The sequence below is a fragment of the Neodiprion lecontei genome, chromosome 6, assembly GCF_021901455.1.
Source record: "Neodiprion lecontei isolate iyNeoLeco1 chromosome 6, iyNeoLeco1.1, whole genome shotgun sequence".
Lineage (NCBI taxonomy): Eukaryota > Metazoa > Arthropoda > Insecta > Hymenoptera > Diprionidae > Neodiprion > Neodiprion lecontei.
Window position 1 is genome coordinate 20,443,259 of NC_060265.1, and position 22,508 is coordinate 20,465,766.

The 22,508-nt window shown below is 31.9% G+C and overlaps 1 protein-coding gene across 15 annotated transcripts in view; it reads right to left on the minus strand.

Moving 5' to 3' along the window:
* Window positions 1–2,772: 2,772 nt before the first annotated feature.
* The window catches only part of LOC107223268 (casein kinase I), a 56,929-nt gene continuing 37,193 nt past the window's right edge, over window positions 2,773–22,508 (minus strand). The window contains exons 2-11 of one of the 15 annotated variants that reach the window (XM_046743804.1): window positions 20,137–20,177; window positions 19,627–19,696; window positions 18,959–19,107; window positions 18,014–18,248; window positions 17,500–17,819; window positions 16,115–16,189; window positions 13,668–13,748; window positions 11,628–11,753; window positions 10,100–10,206; window positions 2,773–8,206 (exon numbers count right to left, since the gene is read on the minus strand). In XM_046743804.1, coding sequence (XP_046599760.1) covers window positions 8,155–8,206; window positions 10,100–10,206; window positions 11,628–11,753; window positions 13,668–13,748; window positions 16,115–16,189; window positions 17,500–17,819; window positions 18,014–18,248; window positions 18,959–19,107; window positions 19,627–19,696; window positions 20,137–20,177 — 1,256 coding nt within the window. In that variant the 3' untranslated portion in view covers window positions 2,773–8,154. Of the gene's footprint in view, window positions 8,225–8,942; window positions 9,300–10,099; window positions 10,207–11,627; window positions 11,754–13,067; window positions 13,140–13,667; window positions 13,749–16,114; window positions 16,190–17,499; window positions 17,820–18,013; window positions 18,249–18,958; window positions 19,126–19,626; window positions 19,697–20,136; window positions 20,178–22,508 lie in introns of those variants that run through there. The other 14 variants (XM_046743796.1, XM_046743790.1, XM_046743799.1 and 11 more) reach the window with 14 other exon arrangements.

Genomic DNA, 22,508 nt, shown 5'->3' on the forward strand with positions numbered 1-22,508 from the left:
TCGTGACCAGGATAGGAATTTCTATCATGAATTAGAACACTGAAAACACAATGAAACATTCTTCATCCTAACGCCCTTACCGACAAACTTGACCAACTTGAGTGTAAATTCGCACCCCTATCTCATAGATAATGCTATAATCTCCGATAAAAAAAAAAAAAAAAAAATAAGTTGCGGGTGCGAATTTACACCCAAATCGAGGGTTTTTTCCGTGAGGGCGTACTTGGTACAAGCACATCATCGACACCACGATATACGGTAACGGACTTCAGCCAGCATTTACAACACACATTAGTCAACTTACGACCCCCCTTACCTTGACACGCGCGTGAGCTTAAAAAGGGAAAACCGAACAAAATGGAATGCTTCCAAGAATGGACATGGAATCGAACGAAAGCACAATTAATTCATAAATTTTAACGTTAATGTCAAGAAGGATTCGTTCAAATTTGAATTCCATACTTGATTCGGATCATAGCGCGATACAATCAATCAAATAAACAAATATGTAATTATTCGCTAAAATAACTGTATTCAACTATAAAATATTCATTCGTCGTGTAAATTTTCTATTCGAAAATTGAAATCATGATATACTGTAGACTTTCGCGGTAGATCGCATCTAATCTATATAACAATTGGGTACGTAGTAGGTGTGCTACAATAATGTCAATTTTGTCTATCTACGTTTTTAATCGTTACGGACTTGTAGAAAAGTCTCGATATCATTGAGTGTACATTTAAAAACTGAACTTATGCATAAAAAAACTAATTTACCTTTGACCGTTGTTAAGTGAGGAAAAATTCACAAACAATTTTCTATGAAAAATCTTAATAGTATCTCAGTAAGCTCGTAATTCGCTGCGAATTAATCGCAGCACATTCAAGGTGATATGTTGGAGATCAACTGTGACGAATCAGTAAAATGGCTTTCAATCAATTATTTATATTCAACGTTGAATTATAGGAATTTACTTCAGTTACAAAGAGGTGACCGAAAATGATGTATTTAGCTCGTCAATACTCAGTGCAGGTCAAATATAACTAGAATATTATTATTCGTCCATACAAGTCTTTTCTATTTTTCCCAATTCCGAAAACCTCCTCAACCTATATGATACGGAGAGGAAGATTATCATTTTTTTTTTACTCGCTTCAAAATGTTCGCTGATTTTTCTTCTTTTTCTTACCGTTGTGCACTAGGATTAATTCAGTAACGTGCTCGATATGCACCAATCAACAAAAAGTATCTAATGATAATTTAGAAGAAAAAAAATAAATAAATAAATAATACATCATTTTTTTATAATTCTGCTGTACCGTACGTTTTGATGAAAAAACCTCTCTTAAAAAGTCATTTGAGAAAAACTGAGATGGATTTATAAACGAAAGAGACGAATCTAAAACAATGATACTGATTATCTGGCAGATGGATCATGTGTATTTATGTACATAAAGGCTTTCACAAAGCTGAGTTTTGTTTCCTAATCAAAACCTTCGCTCAAATAATTAAAAACTAAGTCGTTAAATAATTAATACGCGTTAAAAATTAAAAGCAATCACAGCTTACGTATATATAATATAAATCTAAGAGTATGAAGAAAGATTGTTGAATACCAGGGTAAAAATGGTCTATAACTGTACCACGAACAATTTTATAATATACCCTCGTTTACCAGAGAGCGACATTACATGAATTATTTCGGCTGGCTAATGTGCAGTATAATTTTATTAGTAAATTATACTTTGTCGAGTATCTGGCTAAAAAATTTGAATGAAAATTATACTTAATATAGATTGTAAAGGTGTTGTAAAAATTTTCATGATAATTTGTTCTAGATTTATTTTGGTAATCATCACTCATTCCTTATTATACTCTTAGTTGTAATCATAATAATTCATGGTAATATTACTAAAACAATTTAATTATTATATACATAAATTTCAATAATTATATAATAGGTTCAAGATGAATGAATATGCCAGTTGCGACCATTCTTCTCATAGTTAAATCATGCCCCGATACTTCAAGGGCATTGAAACACAATAATCGTACACGGATTATATTTAATATAACAACCAATCCAACTTGGAAGTTTGTTTACCTTCTTTGTTATCATCATTATCTCTATCTTGTTTCTCTTTTTGCTTCGTGGATGAATCATTGATTTGTTGTGAATAATAAATCGATTCTCAACTGTATAAAAAACTATCCTGATCGCCAGATAATCTGGTTAATTTATTAGGTAGTATTGATAATTGGAAATAGTAAGTTATATGTATAAATATTTACGACTTTTTAATACCTACGTCGCTCTTAATACGAAAACAGAAACTTGTAACAAATGAAGAATATTCAAAAATAGCAAAAATAGAATGCAAGAAGGTAAATTCGCAAAAATTTACAAAATTGAATTGATGGTTGCATTAAATTCAAACATGACATTAGTATGCTCTGGAAAAACATCTTAAGATGCAAATATAGATACTTTGCATCCAACCAAATCCCTATTCATATAAATAACTTCATATTTCTTATTCTTCACTGAATAGCTTATCTAGCTTAGTAAAGAGTGTACACTTTTCATGAGTTACGTAGTATCGTGTAATGTTCAATTGTTCATTGCGACAATAGTTAATAATAAAAATAATAATAATAACTAACAGCTCGTTAATAATCGATAACTATAACTTGAAGTTAATACACTTTGTTTTCAATTTTTCTCATGTTTTCCACCATTTTAAATATTTACAATTAACACACGTGCGCTCTTCATTGTCGGCACATTTTATTACAATTATTACAGTGTTGAACTTTCGTCAAAAAATGTACACATTCTCACAACTTGGTTTTCGTTTATTCTCTGGTTTTGTTATTATCGTAACAAACGTTACAGTAGCAAAATGATCCAGAGGCCTTTGATTTTTACCGGTAAATTTTTTTTTTTTTTTTTTTTTGCTGAATGCCTTAGAAGGGTGTAATAAAATTCAAGCAGAATTAATCAACAGGTAGGATGCTCCGTAACATTAATAGCTAGCGAAATCAACCAATCTTATCAGTGAAAATCGAACGCCTCCAGGTATTGCTAGCACTTTTATGTTTTCGACGATGATTTGTGAACATCTTTTTTTTTAACTTTAGTGATTTATATTTTCCGTACGTGATGATTTGACCTGAGCTGCCATTTTCTTAATAGTGATTCTGCTTGCTCTGTCTTATGCATTGAGATATGCGCGGGAATATCGAGACTAATAAATTCAATTAATTAGTGTAATTCACCTAGACAAGATCAAGTAATAGAATATATCATAAATAATTATATTATATAATGAAATATTCATAACTAATAGAACGGTAGTATTTCCCGTGTCTGAGGAAAATTCAGTTTCATTCAAGTATGCCTCAATTCAAGTTTCAAAATAAAGTTTATCATTGTTACATTCGTATACAAGCTAATTTCATTCGATGTAGATGTTGAATCTCAATTGCATGAGACGCAACAAACAACCATTTCCAGTACAAACAAAAGCCATTAGCTACACCTGTATGTTAACCTGGACCTTATTCTGACACTTTTTTGCAAATGGGTATACTTTCGTAGAAGCGAGCCACAAGGAAAGCGATCTCAGTGCAAGTTCTTTTGTCAGCGCATCTCAATCCCAGCATTGACTATTTAATTTAAGTAATAATGACTGAACGTTATTTTACAACTTTATTGAAATTTATACGTAGAACTGAATTCTTTTAATACTGCTGATCAAGTGAAAGTTTCTCAAAAGAAAGAGTATTTATAATAAATGCTTGCAATTTTTTTTTCCCTATACACGTGTTGAAATGATGAATGATTTTCATGTTTCCGTTTTCATTATTATTATTATTTTCGATAAGTTGCTAAACTATAAAACAATTATTTCAATGAAATTTTAACAATAATCAAGATAATACGGAAAGAAATTCTACATTGAAATCACAACCATTCCCGACCTGCAGTGACTTGGCATAGTACTATAAGTTTGCGTTAAACACCAAAATATATCGCTACCTACACGCAAAGCTAGCATAATTAAAATTACTGGACCATTTACCTACAGCATCAAGTTTAATAAAAAGAACCGTTCAAATTTCTTACTGCCTATTTTAAACCGTGGCTTCCTAAACATAAAAAAAAAGATCCTGCAGTGATCATCTTATGTTACACTACTGCCGATATAAGAATCGGTCAGTCACATCACTTATCGGCACATTCCTTATACAAAACTTACTTAAGGCTTCATTTGTTTAGTGTTTTTTTTTTTTTTTTTTTTTTTCTTCAGGTAATGTAGAAAATACCGTCTCATATCAATTATTCGGGCGATAAAGTAATATTCACTGCATCTTTGTCAAAACCAAAAACGTATTTGGTTGAGTGAGAATATTATTTGAATACACTGAGATAAGATTGCCTTCTTTATCTAATATTAAGACGGTAGACTACAATTTGGTGGTAATAGAGATAACTGTTGTCATCAAAACTGCCACACTTACTACGTAGACTTGTTAGATTTCAATTTTTTTACAGACAATGTGTGTCTCTGTTATCTAAGAGGAATTTAAATAGATAATTTAACGAGAATGATAACTGTACCGAATTACCAATCATGATATTTCCGAATAACTTCTATCAACAGATACAAAACTGAACTATAAGATGTTTGCTTCATTTTCTTATTTATTTCTCTAACGATTGAGAAATTTGTGAGATATTGGTGTAGGTAACAGATTTCTGATTCCTGACTTGATCACCGGGAAATAACTTTTTCAGATCCACTCTAATGGACCTTCTGCCACTTGCTAACACAGGATAAAAGAACGGCAGGGTGTTGCAAGTTCTTTATTAATAATCAAGACACGGGTAAGTAAGTGGTTATTTTTGGTGAATAACACCGATAAATGATTACTAAGTGATTGATTTAATTAATTACTCTTTTTTTTCTACTTTTTTGCTTTTCATTTTTTTGTTGTTTTGTAAGAAAACGTTTTCCCGTATTATATTTCTACACTGGAAATATTGTATTAGTTAAAGTGCTGGATATGAATTATTATTTTGTCGTGAATTAATGTGATCAGGCACTTAACTCACTGATGGCAAATATATTAGTCATCTTATTGGTATAATGGAATGAGTAATTTGCTTGTTGTGGCACAACTTATGATGAATTATTTTAGTGACGAAAATTGAGCACAGATATTCATCAGCAATGTTATTAGTATTTTTCTTTTTTTTTCTTTTTTTTTTTTTTCTTTTTCTTTTTTCTTGGACAAATCAACGTTGGGCATCGACAAAGCACTTTGATATTAATCTTTTGTTCTAAGTTACATATATCTGTATACATGTATGTATATGTATATGTAGACAAGTTATTTATACATGTAAAATTTGGTCACTCGGTCAATTTACTCCTATCGCTAAGGATCTAGATGTTCTTTTATCCATATAAATTGATTGGTATTAACTAAATGATGCTATATAAATGTCAATACCAATAATTTCAGGTTTAGCATTTCAAACAGTGATTTTACTTTTTACACCGCTGGAACATTAAAATTGACGTCTTTCAGGTATCTAACTAAAACCTGAATCATTACCTAAATCATTTTCAGGTTATATGTACATATAAGTCAGTTTCTTCCGCCAATGCAATTTGTTACAGCAACTTGTTAAAAAAAATGACATGACAATAGAGCACGGATGTTACCTATTTCAATGATAATTACTTTTCAATGCGTATCAAACTTAATCGAGACCTTGCTGGTTTTTGAATTCAATACCTCATTTTTGTAAACATAAAAATTTAAGATAATGATAAAACAACAAACGAAAAACTAGAGTATACTCCGAATTTAGCAATGGTAACGGATTTACTTCACGAGGACAATTTTATTATGTCAAATAGTTGTAGATTACATTCTGAAACGGTTCTGCTACATAAATTGAAATTAGTTATAATTAGAAAAACAGAAACGAAAAAAACTCAGCGTAAGGCAAGTCATATCAGAAGTTATTGACAGTTTTAGAACTCTTCAAATGATCGGTGTTAGCTAGACGTTGCTAAACTTGATCTGCAAAAGCGACGGAGAAGTTCCTATATGCATACATTGCTAGCTTTAAAACCAAAGCTACGTATTTCTTATATTTGTTAATCAGCCACATTTCAAATGTCAATAGAGTTAAGTATCTGAGCACGTTAAAACCAGATTTCATGGTGGTCAGTCCTTCAATGATGTTTTTTGTAATGACACATTTGTCAGCTGAATAGATTAGTTGGACCTTGAGACAATTAAATGTACAGTGAAGCTCATTGTTTCCTAATATAATTTGATGATTATTATTCAGATGAAAAATACTTTCTTGATATTCATATTCTACATTTCGATCAAACGGGACAATTTTTGGAAACTTTCTTAATCTTTATTTTTCTTGTTCCTAAGAGTATAGAGGAAAAGTGCTGGATATTTATATTATAAAGAGTTCAATTTTGAAAGCGCACCATTAACCATCAGTTGTGTAAATCAATTCTTCTTCCCAATTATCAAAACACTCTCAACACAGATTTCATTTAGCTTTAAAAAATTGGGAAAAAAAACAAAACAAATTCAACTCACTTCATTTCGTTTCTCTTCATTTAGCTCATTCTTTGGCATAGCTGAAGCAGTCAAGCTCGTAATGGCGATGGTGATCAACTTTATTTATCACTCAATCGAAATTTATCCGCTTGTGTATCAGATAATACAAATTTTCTATCCGATGTGAAAAAGTGGGCTACGTCACGATTTATCTTTAAATATGATCCGGTCAGGGATCCATAGGCTTGACTACAATAATTTCATAATGATTATTTTGCATTAGATTAACCCAGCACTTTTAAATCTATTGGACTCTTAATAATTAGTTACTTGAGTTTTTTTCACTACGATAATGAAATTTCAATTACTCGAATTCGTATTTTGCCAATGCAAATATTTGATAATAAAAACTAAGGCCGGCTTAGCATGAAATGCTTCAAATCCAGTTTCAACAACCTTACAGATTGTTCGGGAATCGATATACTAACATAAAACCTACGGCAAAAACTGGACAGCCAGTTGTTTGGTGATAACATAGCGGCGAGAGAAAGAGTTATTTAAGCATTTCATTTCAAACAGAATTCATATGTATATGCTACAAATAGATCGATAGACAACCTACATTGACATAGCAAGAAGTTTTTTTAGCGCTTTTCAAGCTTCGGCGTTAGAAGTAGCTGTTGCCTTACAGTATGTTCAAATATTCTGTCCAATACCTGCAGTACTTGAACCTCATATAAAAAAGAGAAAGGTGTGTAGTAAAAAATAACAATCGTGTCCCTGTATTTTATCGTAATGAATTACTAAAGCACGACAAAAACAGGACGTATTACTAGGATGATGTATAATATAGGTATATGTATGTATGTATGTATGTATGTGTGTACGTACGTACGTACGTATGTATATATATATATATATATATATATATATATATATATATATATATACACACACGTATAATGATTATCTAATTCTAATGATAACAGTAATAAAATAAAAAGTCACAGACACAGGTAGCTTGAATAGTTTCATTTTTACCCTATGTTCAAACATTAGTCGCTACCATGCCAGCTGTTGATTCAAAATTAAACGATAATTTAGGAAAGATTTCAAAACGTATTAGTATAACGTCTCCCGATCCAATATTCCAGATTCAGTATGATACATCAACTCTGAAAAATAATGACGAATGATGCTTGACTACATCAGTCAACGGTAATGTTAATAATTCTAATGGTGATGATGATAATAATAATGATGATGATGATAATGATAATAATGATGATGACGACAATAATAATAATAATAATAATAATAATAATAATAATAATAATAATGGTAATAATCGCTTAGTTTTACGAAGGAGGTGGCGTAGGTGTAGGCGTAGTGGTTGTAGTTGTGTGAAGTATGGAGTCCCGAGATGCGGAGCAGCGCCAATCTGGTCGTAGTAGTGTAACAATTTCGCGCTGACCCCCACTCGTTCCGTTTCCCCCAACACTAACCCCTGCGCACTGAACAGTCCCCCCAAGCCCAACAGCCATAGACAGTCATTTCTGTCGAGCACTCTTCTTCTTCTTTCGTTTGAAGAAGCAACAGCATCTGGAAATGAAGCAAACACTAATAGGACTTAGAATCGCATCTCTCTGTTTAATTTCGTCGACACCGACATGCAACACCCTAAGAGTGTAAGTGTAACGGATCCAAAACCTATGAAAACTTGTTTTGTACAATCTGTCGTGTATGAGATAGTAATTGTTAATTTTACCAAGAGGAAATAATAGAGAACAACAACACTACGTCGATGCGATTAATTATGTATTTTTCGACAAGTCTAATGTGAGAATGAATATTACGTGGAGATATCCAATTTCAAGACTCTGCACAAAGAGCGCTATTTTAAAAATTTCACGACATTATATAGTAATAATTTTAGGAACATATGATACAATATACAGTTAAAAAGTACAAAGATCAAGTGTTATGCTGCAAAACCGTAAAGTTTTCAATTTCTCACGACAATCATTGTCACTTAAAATAGGGGAGAGAAATGAAGTTTATAAGTACTTTTAATCTTTTCACTTCGAACCATATGAAATTTTTAGATCAAGCTTCTTTGTTATTGCCTTAGATTGGATACTTCTTCAAAAGTAGATAGCAATCAATCAATAAATATGTAATTGGTGTTTTTTATACTGATTGTTAAGGAACAGGTATAAATCAACACCCATAAAAATCAATATTGATAAAATTTGCAAGGTCATATATTTTAAATGGAGAAATAAATAAATCGAGACACATTAATAACATTGTCAATTTACTATGAGAAATTAGTTTTGTGATAAAAATAAAAGTATTAATTTTTTTTCTCACAGTCAGACTGAGAAATGCCAAGTACATGAAATGTTTGAAAATTGATCAACCTTGTTGACACATGAAACTAAACGAAAAAAAGATTTTCTCAGAAATTATTTGAAGTAAGTTACATATACATTATAGAAATTAACAAATAAATGATATTTAATCAATATTATTAGAGATAGTAATCACCACTCATCCGTCATTACAGAGGGAACTGGGTTTTTGGGTTATTTTTGCTTTTTTGTTGGGTGGCAAGAGGTGAGGTACTTTGAAGGGAAGTGGGAATCCACACTGGGGACAAAGTGTTCGTTTCAATTTCCAACAGGGATTCGTCCTGGAAAAGTAACATATAAAAACCATAAACCACCCGAAACACCATTATGTACACACTATAGAGAGGTAACACATAGTTAATCTGTTTTGATTTTCATACCAAACGTTGTACACAAAAGCTTTCGTCGTAAAGAGAGTAAAAGGATGAAATTTCACACAAAAAATTATGTTGGTACAGAGGAAGAATTTTTGACTGTGAATTAAGTAGGTTGTTCAGTTGAAAATCAGTACTTTCTTTGATAATTCATTACAAGATGATCGCGCATCGAGTGTTTATCAAATTATTACATTAGTAAACTACGATATTTTCCCTAGTAATGTGAAATACACAAGTAAAAATAAAGGTCTTGTTCGTAATCTTAGCCTATTTTTTTGTTATATGCATTATTAAGGGAAATACCGTAGTTTACAAATGTAATAATTTGATAAAAACTTGACATGCTACTATCTCATAATAAAATGATCAAACTAGTATTGAGTTTTAATTGTACAAGCTCTTTAATTGGTGTAAAGCTACATTTTCATGTTTCGTCGCCATATAAATCATGCTTGTGTTTTCATTGAAGTTGCTATCAAAGCTCATGCAATTTGAGTATCAACATCTAGTCACAAGTCTGCGAAATGCATATCTTAGAAGATCATCTCAATTTTCTTCAATAAAGATTGATTTTGTGTTAATACCTGGTTCAGAAAGAGATACCAGATGCAAACAACTATTAAATACTTTGTATGATTATGACACATGCGCGGACCTGTGACTAATCAAAGTTTCAAAAATTTTTAGTAAAAAATCATACTAACTTGGTCTCATCCACCATTTCGACTTCCTGAGGTGCTGTAATTGGGGTGTTTGAATGTCCAGCAGTTGGGTCATCATTTGCTAGTTCTCCGTTCGTTGAAGATACAACCTGATAGATTGAAAACACAGTCCATTAACGAATCGTCAATATTATTTAACAGATACAATTTCTTGCTCTCAAAATCGTTCATGATATACTACGATTTCAAACTGAATGGTGCTGAAGCTCGCAGCTAATACCCAACAATAGAGACACAGAAAATTATGGCATAAGACGATATACTGAACAGCAATAAACAGCGACATTGTGTATCGAGATGTGTTTAACATTTTCTCTGTGAGAACTTTTGCTTACAGTTACCGGCTGCTAGCTTCAGCACCATCCAAACCGTAGCGAAAAAGTTTAAACTTCTATAACCACTCGTCCTTGAAAGTCGAAAAACTTTACTAATTAAAAACAAATGTCAGTGAAATTCTTAAATTTAGAATCTATTTCGAATGCTACTAACGTCGATGCTTTCTAAAAAATATTCCCAACATTTTTTATCACACCTTTATATATTGAATCTAGACAGCGTTGCAAATAAATATTGTGAACGAATTTCATTAGAGAGCAAATTGGAGGTAGAATTAAAGTTATTCTTTTAGGCAATAAGGCAATTGATAAATTTTCAATATATATAGACATTGTACACATTACATAATGCAATGATTCGAAGGCTGAAAACTTACATTGTTTCTAGTATTCTAACTAGCTCAAATTTATCTAGCAGAAGTATCAAGATTCAATGTTTTGAACTTTTTTTACGCTACATTTGCACAATGAAAAAAAAATACATGGATTCACAAAGATATACTCTTAAATATGCATATAATGTAATATCATATCTATAATATAACAAAGTGATGGCGTACTAAAATACAAATGGCTGATTAGTATTTAGTATGTAACAAAACGATGAAAACAAAAAAGAACTTGAATGATATATAGATATAATATATATATATATATATATAGCATGCTACAGCAAGCTGAAACCAAGGTTCCAAATATAATATAATATAATAAAAACTGACCAGAATTCGTTGATTTCTCTTGCGAAAACGTAAGGAAATGCGAATTAAAAAATTTGCTAATTAACGTTGGCATATTTACAGAACAGAATTAATGCGGCGGTGATTTGAAAATGAAAAAAAAAAAAATTGAACTATAGTAACATAGGAATAGTAGGACAATTGTACAGAAAAATTCAAGTTTCTGTTCACGGAAAGATTGTTTTTTTTTTAGAATAAAATATAGTATAATATAAAAGTGAAGAATAATTAGCAGAAACAAATTTTGCTCTCTGAGACTCTGTCCCGATTAATATGTAAAATGAATTGTATATCTGGATAACTTTAGTCATCAACGATATTGGTGAACATTTTTTAACAGGGATATGAAGTTGATGGGATTAAAACCAAGTAATATTGGGGAATCCGGACGGGTTTGAATGTTGGTGTTTCAACGATAAAAGCTGACCAACTCACCTGGACGGAGCCGTGTCTGTCAGCAGGCGTTAAAGTACCACCGGCTCCCGACTGCTTCACTGTATCAGGCCACACAGCTCCCACCCCTTTACCGCCCCCTCCACCCACCCCTACACCCGTCACACCCTGTACGAAACAAGCACGACAAACGAATGCAAAGTGTTAGTAAAATCAATTCTGATGTGATTATTGATCGCGAAAGGCTATATGTTTTTGTAGTATCGTTACTCTTGACCGTATATAGTATCGCTGTTGAGGTAGGCAAGCTACCGAACAGTTTTCACAAATTATCAATATTAGTATATTAAACTTCTTCATCCACCTAACTCATATTGTACAAATGTTTGTCAGAGGTGCTGTAGAGTAATTGAGTAATTTACAGCTCTACTCAATTCAATGAGAGTTTTATGAACATCCGCTTTTCTTTCACTCGGAAGAATTTTTTTAAGAGTAAATACTGGTTATGCTATTCAACTTTTGGTGAGTCAGCGTAAAAGATTTTGGCCAAGTAAAATATTTCGATGAAAAAATTTTTTTTTAAAAACTAAAACAACGGAAATTTTGAAATTCATGTTTCGTCGGCGTGTCTAAATGTGATTTGTGACCGGGGATAACTGAATGCAATTATTAAATTGTTGAATAATTCATGAAATAACTAGATGATAGTCAGTTTGTGTATAATAATATAATCAATTCTACAAATTAATATATAATATTTTAGTAATGTGCTGACAGCGAGTAATCTTTCAAAAATATATTACTAATGTACCATCCTACATGCAGACCAAATATAGTTGTAACGAAACTAACGATAAATTCCTATATATATAAAATTTCCTAATACACAAAGCCACAACAATGGTTTCTTTTTAATCATTCTATCTACATATCAAACACAATGTACAACGAAATACGATAATTTGCGACTACAACAAGTGCTCGCAGTCAGAATGTATGATAGGTATAAAATTTACCCTCAATCGTTCTAGGGATTTTGACTGTCTAATACATCAACATTTTAGAATTTTAAGTAACTGTATCTCAATTTCGTTAAGCGAGAGATTATTTTGTTTAGCAGAAATGTAACCCACTCTGCATCGAGGTAAAAACAAATCTAATACTTAAATATTCATGTTCAACAATACCAATCAAAGCATTGCTGTTTGCATAATTTGGCTCTCAATATAAATTTTGAAGTTTATAAACTGATTTTATCTCTTGCTCACCAACGAAATTTCAGCTTGAATTTTAGCTGATCTGCCGATCTGCTAATAATCATTGAAAATAATGAATACAAGCAGAGCAAAATATCTCTAACAAAACTGAAATTACAGTATTCGAACGAATTTTCTAACTTTGCGTGAATGATGAAACTAAGCTTTCGAGGTTCTAATTTTCAATATACACAACAAATCCGGTATTGTACCACTTGCGGCTTACATAATTGCCCTGCATTTCGACGTTCACCTCGTCCACCATAAGAATCACGTCTTCCTCAAAATCATCGCATTCCTGAACAAGATCCACGTTGTGCAATGAACAGAAATTGATTTTCCTAAATAATTCGTTTATTATCCTATTTCACCAGTTTCACAAGTTTGTCGTACGAAGTATTATTCCTTCTGTAGCTAAAGGTGCTGTTGTAGAACACAGAAGGAATACTTTTCAACTTGGGCGATTGATGTGTGAAAATTTTTTAAATCTATCATTTCTAAAGCCAACGCACGGATTATTGTTTCATCTGTTCATATGAAGTAAAAAATCTGCCTATATTTGGAACGATCGTATAAATATGAAGCTTTATTATGCCTGTGACGCACAGCTCAAGTCACCGCATCAACATTCATATGATAAAAGAAACATACACAGCCTTTATGAAGATCAGAATGTTTTATATTAGTTTCATACTAATGTCAAAAAACATATCATTAAGGTGAATGTCCATGCAATTACTCGACGAACGTAAAGAAATTATAAGCTATGCATAACCAGGCTTGAAAGAAAATTGAGAATTTTCATATTATAAAAATACTCGATTACCTTATTTGTGGTGGGATGCCGGTCTCGGTTTGGCGACACAACAATTTCGTGTCCAGTCTGCAATGATCCGACCGGCGTGGACTGCAAATCAAACAGACTCGTGAAAATAGTACATAAGCATTATTCAATAATAATAAAACATTCTACAGTAAATATGTATAAATGTAAAGTAAGTACCAAAATTTTCCTAGCATAGGTAAACGTACTTGGTCAATCGGGAGAGGAGCAGAATGTTGGATTTCAGGACTACATTCATGGTAACTCTTCTTAGTTCAATCACACCAATTCATTATTTTATTTTTTGTACAACTTCAAGTTATAAACTTTGAGATGTAAGGTCAAAATATCATATACGATTTTAGAAAATTATTTAAGGTAACTTGGGCAATTTTCCAGAGACATGCAATACTTTTAAGATAAACAGAAAAAAAAATTATTATCACACTACATTTTCTCTACCTGTCATTCAAACTTTGGTTATCTTGACTAAGTGTCAGGAACACGTAATAAAAAAATTGAAAATCCCACGTAGTGAGATGAACAAGAATATCAGAGCAAATTCCGAATAATCGTTTTTATACTTGAATGAATCATAATTTCCACATCAAGTTCTCTATTTGAAACGGAATCCTGCCGGCGAATTTCATCTACGTCAGTAATGAATGTGGTGTAATATTAGAATGAAATTTGTAAAGAAACTCATCAATTCTTGGATGTTTTATAAATGTTTAAACTTTGTAATGTCGGTTTTTTTTTTAACAGGGACAAACATTTGAAACAAGCGGAGATTTTTCTAAAAAAATTTGCGGCCAATATATGAGGCAAATATTATATTTCCTCAGTGACTACTAACAATAAGTTTTGAAATTGCTACGCAACAACAATAGTAGAAGTGGGTAAAGCAACAAGGTGGAATAAAATTGGAATATTATTATCAAATTAGGCATTGCAAGTGTATCTATATATGTATTGTATATATGTGTGTGTACATATAAGATTTGGAATAAAATACGTGCAACCCAATTTCACTTGGCAAACTCAAGCAACACTGCAACTACGTAGACTTTTCTTTTATATCAAGTAAAACACGCACCATAATTATAATTTCAACAATTTCAGACTGAAAATAATTATGATAATAATATATTAAACGTCGTTACAACATATCTTTCGGGAAAGGGGGGGAAAAAAAAAATCAGACTGGATTATTTATGGATTGTAAAATATTGGATAGTGGAATCGATAACTGTATGATTCGACACATTAACAATATTGTTTTGTACCGACATTCAGAAATGTATGGCTTTGCATAATCTGCAAAGCTTGATTATTCTGAAATAATTGTCGTCGACAATTTGTCAATATGACAATAAATTGCATAGTTATTCACTTGATGTCACTGTTTAAAAAAAAAATCTATTACTTTTTTCCATTTTGCATAAAATAATGCAACAAAACAATAGCACTGATGGCTCTGATTAGAAAAGATTGGGGTCTATATTGCGGTACAAAAAATTTTCGTACCAAATTTTAAACTGATCACAAGAACTGTTGTAAGATTATAAAAATATACTCTTTCTCTATCTGTTGACGCCTTGAAGATAAACGCATTAGAGCTCAGGAAAATTTTCTGCTTCAAATTAAAATGAAATAAAGTAGCATAGGAAAATTGAAAACAATAAAGTAAATGAAAATATAGTGCAAAAATATCTTCAATTACATCTCTTTCTCTCTCTCTCTGCAGCGACTCGGAATATACATATAATATTGGAGTACATGAGGCACTCCTGACCATATGGACTTAGCGAATACTTTCATCGTTTGTAATTTTGCATTCTTGTTAGTAAGTTGTAGCAAAACATAAGAAAACAAAATTTTATGAAAAAGAACTATTGGCTTTGTCGGTAATTGCTCAAATTTTGCAATGACAATTAATCATCATTGATATTGATGAAATTTACGGAGTAAGTTATTTGTGTAAACAGAAGAATTCAAAAAGACTACAGCGAAGATGTCTGGTTACTTACGAAAAAAACGTATTTAAGAAAGAACGAAACTTGAATTTATATCAATCTTTAAGCAAAAAATTTTTATCTCTTTGCAAAAAATGTGTTGCATAAATTTATTTAGAATCGACGATGACTGTTATTTCGATATTCAAACAATTAATGGCGTTCCAAATGTTTGTTAAATCTTGTAAGAATCGTGTTGTTTGCGAAGAGAAAATTTTCTTTTCATAATGATCTCAACCAGTTTTAAATAGCCTGAAATATATCATGTATTCACATATATTATATGTATATAGAACTGCGGGGGAACTCTGTTTGTGAGAAAAAATTAGCAGCAATGACATTGTGTGTAATTATAACAAATATAGAGATCAAACGCAGCGCCTATGATTGAAAACCACTCTGTGTGCGAATAAGGACTCTCTCTACTTTACCAACCTTATCAGATTTGGTTTTTCCAATATGAGAAGGAGCAGCGTTCCGTATCGCTCTGAGTTGCGTAAAGTTGGGTGGCTAGATAATATATTGAGCAGCATGCAAAGTTTAGAAATCAGTTGTTGTCAGCTAGGATTGATTGTTATCAATTCAATCATTAAATTCGTCTTTGCTCAATCTGTATTTGGGAGGAGGATTTACTTACCGGTATTCGAGTACTTAATGGAAAACTAGCTTTACTACATTCAACAACGTAGTACTCGCTACCATTTCGCATCAGGCACTTGTTCGGATCTCGTCCAGTTATACAAAACAAAATATTCGATCCAGTTTAACATTATTTCGTTTTCTGATAATCTACTGAACGATACCTGACACATGAACCTCTTTCGTTTAGTTGTGAATACGAATGAAATATTTGTGGTGAATAAATGCAAAAAGAAATTCCCAAGATTTTAATACAGGCCAATTAATGTTTTCACGTCTTCAAGATTATACTTCAATATTCACCTTCCAAAATGCGTAAGCTTCTAAGCTTGAATAAATTCATACATAGATTTTTCCAATAAAATTAAAAGATAAAACTGACTTTACCAATATTTGATTAACACCCATTCCATACTGTAATTAGTGATAAAAACAACAATATGAATCTAACGTATTTTCTTTCTCATTAAATACTTTTACTCATGCCAGACATCATGATGCTTATTTTTCATGCTTAAGAGATTGTTGAAAATTGCTAAAGGCAAATAATCAAACCAAAATTCACTAGCTTGATGCTAATAATTTTATATCAACTTTGTATCGGCTAATAGAATGTAAATTCACGTCCACTTTTGTTTTTTTCTCATCGAGCATGGTTAAAATTAGCTGGAACAAAAGACAGACCCCAAAAAATCAAAGTTTCATTTGACGCTAAGCATGCTCAAGCAATCTCCTAACAACGTCTATGTAATTAGAAGAGCGGTGTACGACATCATAATTGGACAAAGTGACCATGCATACTCCGTAAATTTTTGATCAAACTGTATCCCAAACTAAACATTTACAACATTTTGTTTCTAGTTAATCTATGAGATATAAGTGTTATATTAGTCAAAGAGGAAGAAACAAAAAAAAAAAAGATTGAGAAATAAAGTACTCGTTATTCAAATTAGAATAAACAATATACAAAATTATCTACTACTCTGAAATATAACTCGGCATCTATTCGCATCTTAAGAACTATAATAAATTATTGAAAAGACTTTGTTAATCGTTTCATGCAATTCTCAACGTTATTATTCAACCTTGAGTTACGTACGTATCATCACTTTTCCGCAGTATTGGGTTATTTTATGAACAATCACGATAAAAGTGAAAATCTAAAATTATTTAGCACCCACCATGGTCTTCCCCGTCCAGTCGAATTCACCATCGTTAACAAATCCTCTCCTGTCAAATAGATCCTGGAATAATTTCCTCAGGTGTTCGTAGTCTGGAGTTTCGAAAAAGTCTAATCTCCTCACGTAACGCAAGTACGTAGCCATCTCCTCGGGATGACCGTCGCACAAAGTTTCTATTGGCGTAGCACGTTTCGTGTCCCCTATTTTTTGGTAACGCTCTTTTAACGTATCCGCTTTAAGTCCCTGCCACGGCAAACTACCTCGTAGAAAATACATAAACATATGGCCCAGCGCTTCCAGATCATCTCTCCTGCTCTGTTCTGATAACAACAAATAAATTATGTTAACGACTAAGAGCAAAAAACCGAAAGACGAGTAAAAGATATTGCAGTATTAATCTTATCTGCGATGAAGTAAATAAAAGTAAGTTTTTAAAACGATTAAACCAAATTCTTCGTTGTACTATTAATTCTCTATTCAAAATAAGCGCATGTCGTATATTTCTCCAAATTACCTTTTCCAAGGTGGGTATTGATGCTCATGTAGCGTGCCGTACCCGTCAGGCTTTTATGTTCCCGATAAGGTATGTGTTTGTTCGTCTCCAAGTCTATGTATTCTTTGGCTAATCCAAAATCTATTATATGAATCGTCTTTTCTCTTTTGGTCGTACTCCTGCCGATGAGGAAGTTCTCTGGTTTTACATCGCGGTAAATTAAGTGCCTGCTATGGACATATTCTATCCTATGAAGCTGCGAACAGAAAATTACCCAAACATATTATCAACGGTTGAAAATTATTCAATCAGCGTATATTTGTTCGGTTACATAAAATTGATTCAATGAATATTCGATTCCAAGAAAATAATCAATAGTGCGATTTTCTAAAAATGACAAATTTAGTCAACAATCTAAAATCGTCAAATCGTATATCACATCGAACCCTTTTTAAAAAAATTTCAGAAATTTATCATTTGTCACAGCCACAGTGAACTTGACTAAAACAACATCTTTACTACGTAATAGAGATGAATCTAATCAAATTCGAATTCTATCAAGCTGAAGTATCAACATTTTGAAAAAAGGTTTTAAAATTGGAACGTTTGGAAAATGATTAGTCTTTAAGATACCATTATTTGATCATTTTCAATGTACCAAGGATAAAAGCCTTTTCTCAAATCGTTGGATATCTCATAGCTTGTGTCACGTCAATTTACTCAGAATCGTTTCATTAAGTAATACAAATGTTGTTTCCTTCACGTTCATCATAATTGGGACAGATAACAACGCCACGGATTGTTTAATAGTCATTTTATTTCACATTCAGACGATAAGGTCTAATTCATCGTTGATTCTTTACAGAATTTCGCCTCGAGTAAAAATCACAAGGGTTTCAACTCACTGTCATCAATTATGAATAAAATAATGATTTGTTGATAAATAAATAATTTAAAAATACTCACGAGCTGCATGGCAATGATAAGGACGGTCTTTAGTGAAAATCTTCTGCCACAGAGGTCAAACAAGTCTTCCAGGCTCGGTCCGAGTAGTTCCATCACCAGGGCGTTGTACTTTCCACAAGGCCCAAAGTAAAATACTTCCGGGACACCCTCTATATGAGTGTTATGAACTATACCAAAAGGAAGGTAGTTTCACCCCAGAACACATATTGTGGTTTGGTGTGCGGTGAGGAATTTGTGACGAAAACACATGAAACAAAACAGCGTCGCAATGTAGGTGTATCCCAAACGGACACGTAGAAAAATAATAAAAAAGGTCAAGAGGAAAAAAAAAAAAAAAGCAGGAAGAAAAAAAATTATGTCATTATCCGCGTGTATAAGTAACGAAAGTTGATCTGGTATTGATACAGAGAATGAAATACTTCGTGCCATAAACTTTATAACCAACCAACGGTCTTCTAAATGAGTAATAACATTGTCAAACAACGAGAAGAAAATAAATAGATAAACGTATCTATCTATGAACATTTGACTCTTCATATATATGTATGGAATATATTATTTGATAAGAATAAATCATATATATATATATATTATATATATGTGACGTGTATATCTTTTCTGTGATAATAATATATGTATATATAATATAAACTGTCCCTCAAACTCACCATGTGTCCCTAATAATTTGTAAAACCTATATTCTAAGTGAAGCTGCGGTGCCTTTGACTTCATTGGTTCCTGGAACGAAATTAAATTACTTCGTGTTAACGATGCTGTCTCGTTATCAGCCATTTTAAATATCGTTAAGTATTCCTGTCAGAATCTAGTTCATAAATTGTCAAAAATACGAAATTAAAAATGTAATCATATTTTGATACGACAAATGCAAGTTGGGAGAAGTTCAATGACATCACTGCAGCACATGCTCAAAGATAATAACTACGAACTTTTAGCCAACTTGTACGAAGAGTAAAAGAGTCATTTGTGACAATTAGACGCGATTTGACTCTGCATGAAGAAGAAATGAAAACCATCAATCTAGAGTCAAAATACAAGCAAACCGCGTAAATAAATCACTCTCCGGGTAAGAAGAAACTTTTTTATAATAGCGAATTAACAGTGTACTATAGTGTTATAGTATATAACATGTAAATATGTATAATTATTTGTTTACTAACCATTTTTATAGCCACATGCTCGTTGTTGTATAGGTTTTTACCTGCAACAAAGAATGAAAATTGTTTCATTAGTCATGACTTTACATAATAACGTGACATAATTTAGGTAGATTTTAATCACTTATGAATGTAACGGTAAATTGAAACAACTGACTCGCCAAGTATAATCGTACATAAAGATGTTTGTTATATAATCTTAAGAATTTGAAGAAGTTTAATTATGATCGATAAAATTTGTCGGTATAAGTTGATCGGATAGAAGTTTTCAAAAGACTTGGGATAAGAATTTAAAAAAAAAAAAAAGAATAGGTATAATAGGTACAAGCAATTTCATTCATTCATTCATTTATTCGTCGTTCGATATCATTTTTAAATACCGTTCTTGCACATATATAATGAAATGTACCTCGTCGAAAGTTTGAATTTTTGCGAAACAGCAATATTTAGAAGTTATATATACACCGGCTAATTTATACAAATTGACTTGTTATATAAATTTTCGCAACGTATAATTATGGAATAAAAAGCAAAAAAAAAAAAAAAGAAGGAAATTACTGCGCAGGGAAACACGTGGTTGTAGAAATTTGTTACACATCATTATTTTGAGTTCAAATACTTTTGTACAAAAGTGTAAAGCAAGCATCGCTCGCTTTACATCACGCTGTGTGCTATCGGTCTTTTGTAATTTTTTCTTTTCTTTTCTTGCTCTTTTGGTACACACAATAACGACGATATTCAACTTTCGATATATATCCTGATTCTTATTATTGTAATGTACATATAAATGTACGTAAATTATTATACATATATATTCTTTGTAAATCATATTTTCCATGCCTAATATGAAAGAATGAATATATCTATACATATCCATGAATCGTTGGATGCTCTATCCAATAATTTTTTTACGGTACATTTACTGTATTCGTTCAAGCAAGTACGTATATGCTGCGTATAAAACAGCCGTCAGCTGTGTATTTATGCAGAAAAATTAATTAAATCACAACAAACGCTCGCAATTTTTCCGGTATTTGTGATACATAGGCGTGTATGTGTTACATTAATATGCGAACGCCGGCAAAGAAAAAAGAAGATTTGAAAAAAAAAAAAGAATTGATCATGTCAAAACAGTGATGAGGAAAAGCGTATGAAAACAAGCAGGTTTGAAGCGAAGTGTTTTCAATTTTTTTTCCGGCATACCGTATGAGCCAAATTTAAATTTTGAGAATCTGACTTTCGATTCGTGATCTGCGACCCAAACAAACCTTCGGGTACGAATTTTCATTCAAATTCATTCATCGATACTGAAGGTGTCATCGTTTTAATTTTTTTATGCTTTTATTATTTAATTAATTAGAAAATCACCTAACCGATCAAAGCCAAAATAGAATCGGTTTTAAGTTGGTAAAAAGCCGCGTCGATCGAGACCAAAATCATAAAAATCCGTTGACTCGTTTTCGAGATATAGTCGGACGATAAAATTGATCACATTATACGCACGTACGCAACATACGTCTATCTGAAAATGATTCGAGATGATTCTCTAGATCTGAAAACTCGGAGATCTAGTGAATAATGAACTTTTTACTTTTGGGTTGATTACAATAACTTCCTTTTTCCTCTGAAAACAGAGAAAACGGGAGTTAATACTGATATTCAAAAACATAAGTTTTCAGTTATTTATACAATTTCAGCAAGCATTATACATGTAAATTGTACACTCAGAGATATATATATTTATACGTAATAAACCCTCTAACTATAATCTATAATTATCAAAATTTTCGCCATGTTCAATCAATCATGGCTACGTAATGGCTTTCGGAGAATTAATCGTTCAGTCTTGTGGTTCCCCTATTGCATCGAGTGATTCATATACATAATATATATAAATCGTACATATATATACATATATAGGTATAACGTGAGTGTAATATGCATATGTAAAAGTCGTGAAAAGCATAACGTGCAGCAAAGACATTGCTTGCGTATAATTAGATTACAATATTACGCATATACAGTAAGGAAAATAATAATGAACTTATGACGCTCTTTACAGGATATATTTTTCTTTTCCCCTCCATAGTGTTACAGGTATATACGTACGTATGTGTACACAAGACCCTAATTTGTCCTCCTGTGATCCGTTTTCGGGACATTATACACAACTATATATGTAACTATGTATATATATCTAACCGTATAATACAATATTCGTTAGTCAATAACGCGACTTACACACGTATCGTACAACGGTATGCCCACATAGATGATATGTGGGAGTTCGACAAAGAATACATGGCTGCTGTAAACGGATTTCGTGTATGACAAAGTATACGTATGACACACACGCGAACGCGTGCACGTCAATA